The 13343-nt window shown below is 44.5% G+C and overlaps 1 protein-coding gene across 1 annotated transcript; it reads left to right on the forward strand.

Annotated features, from left to right (window-relative positions):
- Positions 1 to 6321: 6321 nt before the first annotated feature.
- On the forward strand, positions 6322 to 12566 carry clul1 (clusterin-like 1 (retinal); the record flags this gene model as incomplete). Its single annotated transcript, XM_083781983.1, has 7 exons — positions 6322 to 6427; positions 7215 to 7363; positions 8605 to 8775; positions 9354 to 9771; positions 10702 to 10827; positions 10969 to 11192; positions 12375 to 12566. 7 exons carry the CDS (start codon positions 6322 to 6324, stop codon positions 12564 to 12566), a joined length of 1386 nt encoding a protein of 461 aa, XP_083638109.1.
- Between the last annotated feature and the right edge of the window lie 777 nt (positions 12567 to 13343).

Below are 13343 nucleotides of genomic sequence, written 5' to 3' on the forward strand. Positions count from 1 at the left end.
TTAAGAGGGAGCCGGGGCACCAATGAGGAGATGAGGACAGAGGAACTCTTTCACCCCGTGCCCTTCACATTCCATCAGTAGTCGAGACGCTAAACATGATGCTACCTGTGAGGAGACATGCTTTCTTTACAAATGATATCCTGGGGTTGCAGTGTGTTGCATGGTGATCTCTGTGTTTAGACCAGTGGTTCTCAATCAGCCAGTGTGCCAACTTAGGCACAGGCCACAGGCACACTAGTGTGCCGTGAGACAATTAGTCTCGTGTGCCTTGGGACAACCCACACATCATCACTGCAATGTTATACGACTATACTCAAAGTAATTAAATTTATCTTTTAATGTTGTAACTTTGTGTGCACTCACTTCCCAATACAGAGGCAATACTACTATACCCTATAAACATATGTTTTAACCACTTTAAGTCTGGTGTTCCTATTTTGCGCTTGCCATTGAAGGTACTTAAAACTGTAATTTGTATCTATTTTTATTTATATATATTGCAATGGGACACATCGTGTGTAGATCGGCTATCTTCACTATAAGAACACAGGTGTGCGTTCTTTTTTTTAAATATACTTTTTATCCCACGATTTTGTAACCCATTTTTCACCCCTGTGTCAATCATCTAATGTGATCCTGGGCTCTACACACCCTCCACCAACCTAGTCCCCATATATGGGGGACAAGGGGAGAGCATGCGAGGGGGAGAGGGAGAGGAAGAGGGGAGAGTGTGCGTTCTTTTTAAATGTGTGGATGGCCATAGATTATCTTGAGCATGCAATCACCTACATGTTAAAAGAATGAATTCCTGTGGCCGATATGATTGACTGAGATCAACCATCTGGCTCAGCTAGTCCAGTAGAAGAATATCTGCTGATCATGGGACTTCTTCTGATCCGGCGGTGCATGTCAGCAGGATGCGTCACTGGAGGCTCTGCCATTATGATTCAAATCCTTGCTTTATTCCAACGAAACCAACCTGGAGGTATAAAAATAGGAGGAGAAACAGAGATGAGATGATGCCTTTTAGAGCACAAAATGATCCCTCAGTGATACTTAAAAATAGTCTGCATACTTCCATCTGTTCCCATTGTGGAATGTTTGGATGCAAGAGTTGTGTTTGTGTGGAAAAAGCTAGGTCAAATCCAAGTTCCTCCGTGTGATTACTCCATGTGTTTACTCTATTTTGGTTCCAAATGACCGTCTGCACACACAGTTTTGATCATTACAACACAAAGACGCAAGAAACTTGCACTTCTTAATAGTCAACGGAAGTTGCGGGGGGCGAGTTGGCGAGGAAGTAACAGAAATAACAACAGAAGTGGTTATTGTGTATATGATCCAGAGTTTTCAGACAAACATTGACCTTCAAAGGCCTACAGTTCAGATTTGCATGCCTCCGCCAACAACAGCAGTATATGGAAGAACTGACTAGAAGTATGTAGGTGGATAAAGGCCAAAGGTCGTGGTCAATGTGACCTCATGCCTGTCCCAACATGGCGAACACTATATCTCAGAGACACCTTGAGGGAATTTCATGACATTTGGTACAAAACAATTTGAGTCAAGAATGAACTGATTAGAACTTAAGTAGTTAGAAGTAGTCATTACATTTAAAAAAGTCTTCATTCACTACTATGAGTCTGGACAGACACAGCTCGCAGAGGTATACCACCCTACATTTTATATATTATACATTTAAGACTTTAGTTAAGGCTAATGGTTGGGATATGGTTTTATTTTAAATACTTTATATATTAACATATTATACCAATATATGGCAAGTATATGCAGAATATAGCCTATGCTGCATATATGCCATATTCAGGTTCATACTGTATGTGTGCATATACATATGCACACATATTTATCCACATATATGTGGATAAATAGGAAATGTACTGGATGTCTCTATATATCTTTTATAATATACCATAAGCAATTATGGTCAGGAGGTAACAGGGGGTGCATAAATGGCCAAAAAGGTTTGGGAACCGCTGCTTTAAAATATAACATAATGTAATAATAAAAGTATTCATCAAACAGACAGATCGACAGATTTATATATGGGAAAAAAAAAAATATATATATATATAATTGCAATCAGAATCTTGCTATCATCTATACGAGCAGTGTCTTGTTGGTGCTTTGGTCCTGAATTGTGTATGCGTATACTGTATCATCATCAATACCTCCAGTGTGTTTATGTACGTATAGGCTACCATGACGAAGTAATCTCCGTAAACCATTATGCAAAACAAAGTGCTGTCTGTGACAGTGTGTTGACTGCTGGATTAGCGGGCATCACCTGCAGGCAAATACTCTCTAATAGGATAAGGCCGGCGTGGACAGAGCGCAAATAGACAGGACCAGGTATTACATTAGATAACTTACTGCGCCATCGTTGTAAACATACACGCTCCACTTCTGCTCTCTGTGCCAGTACAGCAGCGCCTGCATTCAACCACTGGTAAGTTAAGGGTCACAATGTGTTTGTCAAGATGTTTGTTTATTTTGTTGCTATTATTGCTGCTGACCTACAATATTACAATATATACAATATATAAGCTTTTTTCGCTTCCTCAATATTGTAGTATTGAACAAACAAATTGTAGGCCTATACTCCTGTGTAGGCATGTAACAAATAAATATTGAATCTTGAATAAATGCGCTATAGCCTACTTTTGACCATGTTACATTCTCTCATACTCCCGTAGCTTCAGTTTAGATGCTTTTATTTGCACTACTTTGTTTTGTTTTTATCAAGACATCAAGATTATGCTGAGTAAATTGTTGTTCACGGATATGAAAGAAACACAATCAGACATTCAGATTAAAAGGTTATTGCAATATACCGGTAGCCTAAGCGGCACATTATTTTTCACATCCCAAATCTTAAAAATGGTAATTTGTTGTTGTCACTGCCCACTGCCTGCAGGCATTGGGTTTCAGTTGTCAAGAACACAAGGAATCACCGGGGTGATAGCATTTCCATAACATACAGTGCAACTGTTTGCGTTTGTGGTAAGGTATTGCAAAACACCGGTATAGTGATATGATATATCGATATATTGTGATTCGATATTGACTAGTGTGAATAATGTTTAGTGTTAAGTGTTGCAACACTTAACACATTTTGTACCCAAGACGTCCTAGGAATTACCGCATGTAGTGCCCAGGACGTCTGTGGTCTTGGTAAAAAAAAAGATTAATCTTTCTAAAAGTTGGCACTCTGGGTCGCCATTTTGAAAGAATAAAAGGGCACATAATGTGTTAAAATATAGAATATGACATTTTAACGGTAATATCGTATATGGTATCGATATCGCAATATTTGGCATAAATACAGAGATATGACATCGTGTCCATAGTTTGTGGCAGATCCGCTAGGGGCATTTCCACATGCCATTCCAATTTGTGGATGGATCGGATGCTGCATTCATGATGCTAGACTGGTGCCGATCTACTCTAGAACGATGCAGCACCTTTCTGTCTGTCTGTGTCTCTTTGCGTGCCCTCTGGTATCCCTGATGTATCTTCCTGTCTGCATGTGTCACTATTATGCCGATTATAGCCTATGGAGATCTCTGAATTTGTATGTCCTTGTTCTACTTATGCCCATATATGGAGAGCCCTGATGTCATCAGTATATGCCCATGTCTGGACGTATCGGTCGGATTGGCGGTTCTGGACAAGGAAGAAGTGGCTTATTAGCCAAAACGACCGATGTCGCTGCTCCACCTGTGCTTTGAATGATATTTGAAGCTGTGTAACCAATGACCACGACCCCTTTTAGAAACCGTCACACAGGCGGTTCTTTAGAAGCCACACACGGGCGAGGCTTGAAACAAAAACAAGCACTCCCCTTTCGGCGTACAAAAATAGCCTATAAAAATAATAGCATGCTGCGTTCAGGATGTTTGCCTTTGTTTTTGAGGGGCCTATCATGCCCAGAATGACATTTGTGATCATTTGATTGGTTGACCGCGGAATGTGATGTATGATGATAAGAGCGCCCCTCACTTCACACAGGTGTGTTTTTTTTTTTAATGGACTCCTCCTCATATGAAGCTAATCGGTCCAGCAGTGACCAGACAGAGGCGAAAACACAACCCCTGCCTCTTGGCCTGTCAGAGATAATGACATGTGGGATAACAACGTACTGTATAGGCCTATCCCCATTTACAGTAAGCCCGAGCGGGTGCCAAATTATGTAACTGTGTAAATTGTGTAAGTGCATAAGTGAAGTGGGCCAATTCCTACTACTGGCCAGCGAAGGGAGTTCTACAATGACAGGCTGGCTGCAACATGTAAAAACAAGAATGATGTTGTGGTGGCAGTGAGTATTTCATTTGTGAGTGAGACGTTTGACATGTTAATTGCCCCTATATGGCCCCCTGAGAGAAAAAGAAGAAACAACGCTATAGGCACAAGTGACCATTTTGAGATCAGATTCATGCGGAGCTCTAATGAGTGACTTCACGAAAGTGAAAGACCATGCAGAGCCTATTGCTGGCCTGAACCCTAGTTATCTAAGGACAGGGTAAATGGAATGCAAAGAAAACGAATGCTCCATGCTGTGGTGTGCCTCAAAGCAAACAGCCAAGACCAATATGGCTGTCAGCCTGTCAATTAGGCTATAGGTAAGTGTTTGCAGCCTGCATGCATTAGAACATAGTGAGTTGTGTTAAATGGCTTGAGGCTGATCTTGGCCAGGTAGGCCTATGTACATTTATTTAAAAATTAAATCAAAAATATATCTATCTAAAGACCAGCTAGTTCTCTAACAGCCTTCAATCTCACCACAAAGACCTGTTGTTGCTAAATCCAAGAAAACAGGCTAGCCTATATCCATCATGTTTAGTGTATCAAGTATCAATGTAGTCGCTAGCCTACACTGAAATGAATGAAACCCCTTAATGTGATGGGAGGGCCAAATGAAGCATGGTAGGTACAAGTGACCCCCAGGTACTTTATATATCTGCCTAACCAGTGAAGCGAGACCCTGGTCCTAAACTTATGTAGCCTACTTACCTCGGCAGTCGGCTGGCATTCTTCATAGTGCAGATGGATGCGTAGTGCCACCATGTGGTGGGGGGGTGGGTATAGCCTATAGACCATGTGGTATTGCTAAGTAGCAACTCCTGCTGAAACTGAAATCCTATTATCTTTCTGGGTTAGATTAGTTGTTGGGTGGGTGGGTGGGTGGTGGCGGCACCCACTGCTTTTTTAATATTGTGTGTGTGGGTGTGTGTGTGTGTGTGTGTGTGTGTGTGTGTGTGTGTGTGTGTGTGTGTGTGTGTGTGTGTGTGTGTGTGTGTGTGTGTGTGTGTCAGTGTGTGTAACATACCTACTGCATGCATATACTGTACAATAGCTACATGCTTTTGCATGTGTTCTATCTTGCATATTGCACACGTGACCATGCCGTCTCACCCGTCTGTATAGCGCTGAGAAGCGGTGGAAAGTAAATAGGCTACTCAACTCAAGTAGGCTACTCTACTAAAGTATAATTTTGTGGTAGGCCTACTTTTATTTAACTGGAGTATTTCCAATTTTCCATTGCATGATCTCAGCTTCTCAGGGACAAATGTTGCACTTTTATCCACTACAATTATTTAGATTATAATGAATTACAAAAACACACTATATTTGAACTTTGGGTATTTGGAAAATTGCCGATCTATAAGATGCATTGTGTTGCTTGTAGATGATGATCTACCATTTTGAAAAAGATTTGTATACATTTTGAACACTGCATAATGAGTTACTTTTGGTACTTTCATCTAGACCTGAGGACGATTCTACAAATGTCTTCTAAATCCTGACAGTTTTCTATGTGTCGTTCTCAAACAAACATTTTCATGTCAAGGACCCCCAGAAATATCTGTACTTGGCCGCCGACCCCCCCCCCCCCCCCCATCTGAAAATGTGTTTTTCCAGGGACCTCCCAATTAAGAAACAAACATTTGAGTTAAATGTTCGCTCTGAAATAATATATTCAAAGATTTGCGCCCAATTTTCACGATTTAAAAATAAATAGCAGATCTACAAGTTCGTAGCGCGGCACTGCTATTTTTTCAATAAGTAGGCTATATGACATAATGCTTAAAACACCAAAAGGGTAAGTCCAACGAACGGTCGGTCGGCTGATTCGGTCTGGTTTATTAACCAGGCTAGGTAAGTCCGACGGTCGGCAAATGTGAATACTTTTTAGTACTTTTTCCACCACTGGTGCTGAGCAGTTTTGGAGGCAACCAGATTAACAGACAATCACATAACGGATATGAACCCTGTGCTTTCAGAGTGGGTTTTGCAGTCATGACGTCCCAAATGAAGATGCTGCTGTGTGTGGCAGTAGTGCTGGCAGCGGTGGGCGTTCTCAACTCTCAGGACATAACCGGAGTCTCCGACGAAACACTGAAACGTGAGTTGTTTTGTAGGCCTAAATAAATATAGGCTCTATATGGCACAACAGAACAGCCGTAGGCTACTGGAAAGAAAGTGTGAACCTTTTTTAAGTGGTGCAACCACTTCTACATCCAGCATGCAATGTCTGTGTACCTGTTTGTTTGTGATGTACCTGTGTGAGCACGAGTGGTGTGCGCATGCGTGAAATTGGAACGAGAGAAGTATGTGACATGGCTGCCACCTGCTGGACGCAAACGATACAGAGAAGAAATTGGAACGATACAGAGAAGAAATTGGAATGATACAAATTGGAACGATACAGAGAACCAATAGACGGGAGTTGCACCACTTGGTTCACACTGGTGTGATTTTTAGCATGCACCCTGTACTAATTAAGACTCAGTTCCATAACTTCTCAAACTTAATTTTTTTAATGTCAAGGCCGGGCCCCCGACCCAGAACTCTGGCCCCTTTTCCACCGGTAGGTGGAAATATTACATATTATATTACATATTACATACAAGCTCGAGCTTGTAGATCGGCTATTTTCAGCAAGTGTAAAATCAGTCATTACGACGGCATCGAGGCCCGCCAAAATTAATTTGAGTCGACTAAATCAACTGTAGATTTAGTCGACTAAAATCTTATGACATTTAGTCGAATAAAACTAGACTAAGACTAAATCATTCCATGTGACTAAAATGTGACGAAAACTATTCAAGAGACTATGACTAAAACTAAAATAGAAATGTGCTGCCCAAAACAACACTGATGTGAGCATACCTTTCCTCACCACTGGCCAGAGCTTTCCCTGGACGGAGAGAAGCTGGTGGACGAGGAGGTGAGGAGGGCTCTGTACGGCGTGAAGGAGATGAGGGAGGTGATGCTGAGGAACGAGCACAAACACAAGCACCTCATGAAGTCTCTACGCCACAGCCAGGACAAGAAGCAGGTGAGACCCTAACCCTAACACAAGCACCTCATGAAGTCTCTACGCCACAGCCAGGACAAGGAGCAGGTGAGACCCTAACCCTAACACAAGCACCTCATGAAGTCTCTACGCCACAGCCAGGACAAGAAGCAGGTGAGACCCTAACCCTAACACAAGCACCTCATGAAGTCTCTACGCCACAGCCAGGACAAGAAGCAGGTGAGACCCTAACCCTAACACAAGCACCTCATGAAGTCTCTACGCCACAGCCAGGACAAGAAGCAGGTGAGACCCTAACCCTAACACAAGCACCTCATGAAGTCTCTACGCCACAGCCAGGACAAGAAGCAGGTGAGACCCTAACCCAAACACAAGCACCTCATGAAGTCTCTAGTCTACGCCACAGCCAGGACAAGAAGCAGGTGAGACCCTAACCCTAACACAAGCACCTCATGAAGTCTCTACGCCACAGCCAGGACAAGAAGCAGGTGCGACTCACTCAACGGCAGAGGCACTGATTTACTGCTAAAACAAGGCTTCCCAAACGTTTCATATTTAAACTGGGAACATGCCCCATCCTGACAAGCATCGTGGGCATTACATTTAGTTTAACTGAACATCCACCCGGTGGGGGGGGGGGGGTCCCCAGAACATCCAGACCTCCAGGAACGTGTCCAGGGGGCTGGCCCAACCAAACGCTATTTTCGCGCAGCCAGCCAGAGCCAGGGACACACTATGACATAGCTGTCTAATAGGAGTGGTTGCACCAACAGCAGTGGTTGCTGTGGTAGTTTCTTGTTACACGTGTGACAGAAATGGGTTGAACAATAAAGAAGATAAATGAGCCGTCATTAACGATATTGGGTCAGTCTCCAGGTGTGACTCACTGCTGGAGACTTGTTTGACAGCACTATATATATCATTACTATCTGTGGCCTCTCTCAATACTCTCAATGCTATTGCTATTTTCTGCGAATATTCCCACCAAAATAGGGAGGCTAAAGAGTTCAAGAGGTTATGTAAAAAGAAGACGAAAGAAAGTTGATATGACACAAAGATTTGGCTGCAGTAACTTGGCACTGTAGTAACTCTGAGGACCCCCTGTTGAAGACCAGTGAGGTACTATGTAGTAGCTAGGTAGGCGCATGCACGCACATAACAAGAACAAGGAGATGTGTGCAGCTGCACTTACAGCTTAACAATCAGATTTTAAATGCCCAAGAAAGAAAGAAAGAAAGAAATATTCCCTTTTCTGCCACCAGGGGGCAGCCCAGCTGGCCCAGGAGGTGAATGAGAAGCTAGAGGAGGCAGAGGAGCAATGCAAGTTCTCCCTGCAGTCGGAGTGGGAGGAGTGTCGACCTTGCCTGGAGGACGCCTGCAAGAACTTCTACACGTCCACCTGCCGCCGGGGCTTCGCCACGTTCGGGGCCAAGGTAGCTACGGACAAGATACACCTGCTGCCTAAAGATAAACCACCCCAACTGTAGTAGGACATGATAGCATGTGTTGGTCAATTTCATCCAAGTACATAGAAGAACAGTGGTTTTTAACCAGTGGTCCTTGTGGGGGTTCCAGGTGGTCCCCAGCTAGTTGGTAGCCAAATGGACCCTTATAGATCTTTAACTCTTGAGAGAGTAAAATGAAACCAATAGTGATAGTGTGATGTCACTATATTACTGTTTATTTCATTGGCCCGTTTGACTTTCAAGGGTTCAGCCTCCAGGAAGAAACCCTAAATACAAAGTTAATACACCATTGCAGATAAAAATGACTCCAGGGTGTCACCTCAGACACATGAAAAACTGGAAAAATCAAAAATTGCCACAATTTAAGCCTGAGATTAGCTCAGGCTAGCACAGGTCCATCCAAGACCAATCTGAGAACCCTTGGTCAAAAAAAGAAAGGAAAAACAGCGCCCTCTTTTCCTTTGAATTTATTGATTATTTATGCGAGTCAACAGTCTGTCTCGAGAGACTAATCCAAGACTAACAAAACTCCCGTCTCATCATAGGTGGAGAACTTCTTCCACAGAGTGTCCAGACAATTTAGTACGCGCGAGCCCCCCGTTGCGTCAGGAGACATCTTGGTGAACCGGAGCACCGACGAGAAGCCCAACACGGACGTGATCAACATGGAGGAGTCCTTCAACCGTCTGATGAGCAGGGTGGGAACGGTGGTGAACCGCAGCGTCGTCCTGGTCTCCAAGATGAGCGGCAAGCTGGACCAAGTCCTGCAGGCGGCCTTCTTCAACGACACGGAGCCGCAGGAGGAGTCCACGACGGACCCCTTCTACCCCGCCCGGGATTCGGGCTTCCTGCAAGGCGTGGGCTTGGACGAGGTGCTGGAGTCCTTCTTTGACTTCGGCAGGAGCGTTGTGGAGGAGTTTGGAGCCGTGGTGACTCAGGTCTTTGAGGAGGAGAAGGAGAAAGGTGGGGATGTTGAAATAGATGACTGGATTCATAGTGAGGTGACGTCCAAAACTGTTAATGTCACATCAATGAGGTGCATACAGTATGTTGGTTAGACATACTAACAGTCCGACAGGCATTAGTCCGACAACACCGTCGCTCCCGACATGCGTGGCAGGTTAAAACGAACCCTTGGCTTCCTGTGAGGTTAGGTTTAGGCTTGGGTTTTGGGTAGGGTGTCGGAACTAATGCCTGTTAGACTGTACTACAGTTACAACTAAAGTATACTTGGACGGCCAATTACATATCATTTTAGTAGTTAGTCCATATGGTTTGAGAACCACTGATATAGAAACATACTTTATTTTTCTTTCTTTTTTTTCTTGCATGAGTGTCCAAGTCGCTCCTTTACACCTGACAGGGGGGAGTTTCCCTGGTTGGACGTAGCGCGTGGAAGGAACACGTTATTCCAACCAGTTCCTTTCCCCTCCATCAGGCGCCCCGGCTGACCAGGGGGAGGCAGTTTAGAGACCAGGATTGCTACATGTTTTTTGTGAGGGTACCTATACCCCGTTAGGAGTTTAATAGAAGACATGTTGTAGAATCAGGTCCTCAGGTCTTAATGGCGTTAATCCCAGGAAAGGTCGCGAGGACCGTCAATTAACAGCAAGGGTCGTACGGACACTAACTAACACTTTGTTCTGTGTGTCTGCTGCCTGCCTGCAGAGAGGGACTAACACTTTGTTCTGTGTGTCTGCTGCCTGCCTACAGAGAGGGACTAACACTTTGTTCTGTGTGTCTGCTGCCTGCCTGCAGAGAGGGACTAACACTTTGTTCTGTGTGTCTGCTGCCTGCCTGCAGAGAGGGACTAACACTTTGTTCTGTGTGTCTGCTGCCTGCCTGCAGAGAGGGACTAACACTTTGTTCTGTGTGTCTGCTGCCTGCCTGCAGAGAGGGACACGATGCCCCGCTTCCTGCAGGGCTTTAGGAAGCTGTGCAGAGACCTGCGCAGACAGACCTCAGAGTGCTGGCAGCTGCAGAACCAGTGTGAGGCCTGCCAGGGGGCGCTGCTCTCAGGTGAGGCTCTCTCTCTCACACACCGTTCGATCCCCAGCTGTGTCCTTGAGCAAGACACTGACTGAACCCTTAACAGCTCGAGCAGGTTGGTATACCACACACACACACATATATACTTAACGCTACGCCTCCTGTTCCCAGAGTGCCCCAGCGTGCGCGAGCTGCACGTGGAGCTTGACGAGGTGTCCCAGCTGCAGGACGTGGCCAAGGAGCAGTACGAGGAGATCCTGTCCATCGTGCAGCGCCACACCGACCAGACCGTCGACTGGCTCAGCAACATGGCCACCGAGTTCAGCTGGGTGGCCGAGCTGGCGAGCAGCAACGTCACCCTCGCCTCCCACGAAAACTTCTTCCACATCGCCGCGGTAAGTGGAAGTTAGTAGTAGTAGTGGGGTGAGTTCGGTCCTTATACAAGGCCTACTCATCTCCGAAGAGAAAATCCTGGTCACATTATAAGGCATAGAGTGCATAGCCGGAAATGTCGGGCCGGAGACATCCGTCAGATTTACCAATCGCAACACTTGTTTCATACACGGAGAATACAGATTACAGATTTGAAAAGCATCAACGCCAAAAAGCGCCAACGCCAAAATCCTGCTACTTCCGCCAAACTCTTCAGCGCATATTGTGCCCAGCGTGGTGGTGTGTTGTAGGAGAGAGGACAGAATGCACGTTCACAGAGTAACTGACTAACTGTAGCACAGATGGGAGTGGCCCAGCGGGTAGAGTGGCCGCTAGAGCAGCCGGAAGGGAACCGGTTCGATCCCGGGCTCCCCCAGGGTTAGTGTTGAAGTGCCCTTGAGCAAGACTCTGAACCCTGAATTGCTCCTGATGTATACTTTATATAAATGCACCATTTACAGATGGGCAAATTGTTATTGTGGATTTGATTTGTATATACACTGTGGTTTTATTATTGTACTGCAGAAGATGGAAATGTGCTAGTTAATTATTGTTGCGAACGCAGTGAGCCACTTAGTATGACAGCAAGGGCTGAATGTCTGTGTGTCACGCTGTTACACCACCCGCCCGCCACCAGAGGGCGCAGCTAGACAGCAAGGGCTGAATGTCTGTGTGTCCCGCTGTTACACCACCCACCGCTGCTTAACGACACTGTCTGTAACTTGCTCGCTGTTACACCACCCGCCGCTGCTTAACAACGACACTGTCTGTAACTTGCTGTACTAGGTCTGTAACTTCTAATTGTTATTGCAATTTACGATCTGCGTTCGCTTCCCGCGTCTTACTTGTCTTAATAGTGCAGGTCAGCTAAATAATCTCATAAGAAAATGAACACAATGAAATGAAAAAGTAGGCCTATTATATCACAAAAATAATACTGTTCAACTCAAATAACACAGATAAAAAGGTGCACTCACCTCACTGACACTGACATACTATTCCCATGCTGATGTGCCACAATGCCACCATCCGTAGTCAGACATGGGAACGGTTTGACCTTTTATTATAAGTAATGTTAGATGATGAGAATGACTGAGAAACAAACCAACCAAACATAAATTATTATGACCGTTCACCTCCACCAGGTGGCGCCAAAGAACAGTGATGATGATGAGGATGTGGTGAATGCGGTAGCCGAGACCAAGGTAGAGGTGAACATCCTCAACTCTCCCCCCCTGGTCCTCTCCGTCCCGGGGGATCTGGAGCTTGATGACCCCGCCTTCATCCAGTACGTCACCCTGGAGGCCCTGGCCATGTACAAGGAGATGGTCAGGTAATAATGATGAGCAGTGGTACTGCATTTCTTTACCTAAGTATGAAAAGCATTTAGCAATGTAGAAATATACTTTGCTACAAAGTAAAAAGACCAGAATTCAAAAGTGACTTGAGCAAAAGTACAAAAGTATTGAATTAACCCATTCTGACCGGGCACCCATTTTGGTGTTGGCATCATGTTATGCTTTAGCTATTGAAAAATAGCAGATCTACAAGCTCATAGCGCGCCACCGAGTGGCGCGCTACGAGCTTGTAGGTCTGCTATTTTTGAAAAATCGAAGAACGACTGACATATTTTAGAATCTGATCTCAGGTCAGAATGGGTTAAATGTACTTTAAAAAGTAGCCTACTCATGAGTCATGAGTGTGAAATTAGCCAATCCATAAGTGGAAATAAAAACGTCTAATCCATAAGCTCACACCAAGTTGTGGTCGAGGCACACGTCTAACATTGATGTGATATTGATTCGCACAGAGACCTACATCTGACACCATTTTGTTCAGGTCAACACTTCTGACAACACTTTTTGTTTTGCTTTACAGGCATGAAGATAATTAGGTCTGTGGGAAACATCCTTCCATCAGTGCAGTCTCCATCAAATGTAATCAAATGTCATCGTATTTTATTACGACCTACTGTATAGTATTTTATCAATGAAATGTGATTCTGTATTTTATCAGATGTTGTCAAATTGTGTTCATGCATGCATGAATGATTCCTTCAATTCACATGAAAGTCATAGATCAAAGTGATGACACCAACATGATCCAAAATAAAT

Source organism: Protomyctophum parallelum (genome assembly GCF_964188405.1).
Source record: "Protomyctophum parallelum genome assembly, chromosome: 14".
NCBI lineage: Eukaryota > Metazoa > Chordata > Actinopteri > Myctophiformes > Myctophidae > Protomyctophum > Protomyctophum parallelum.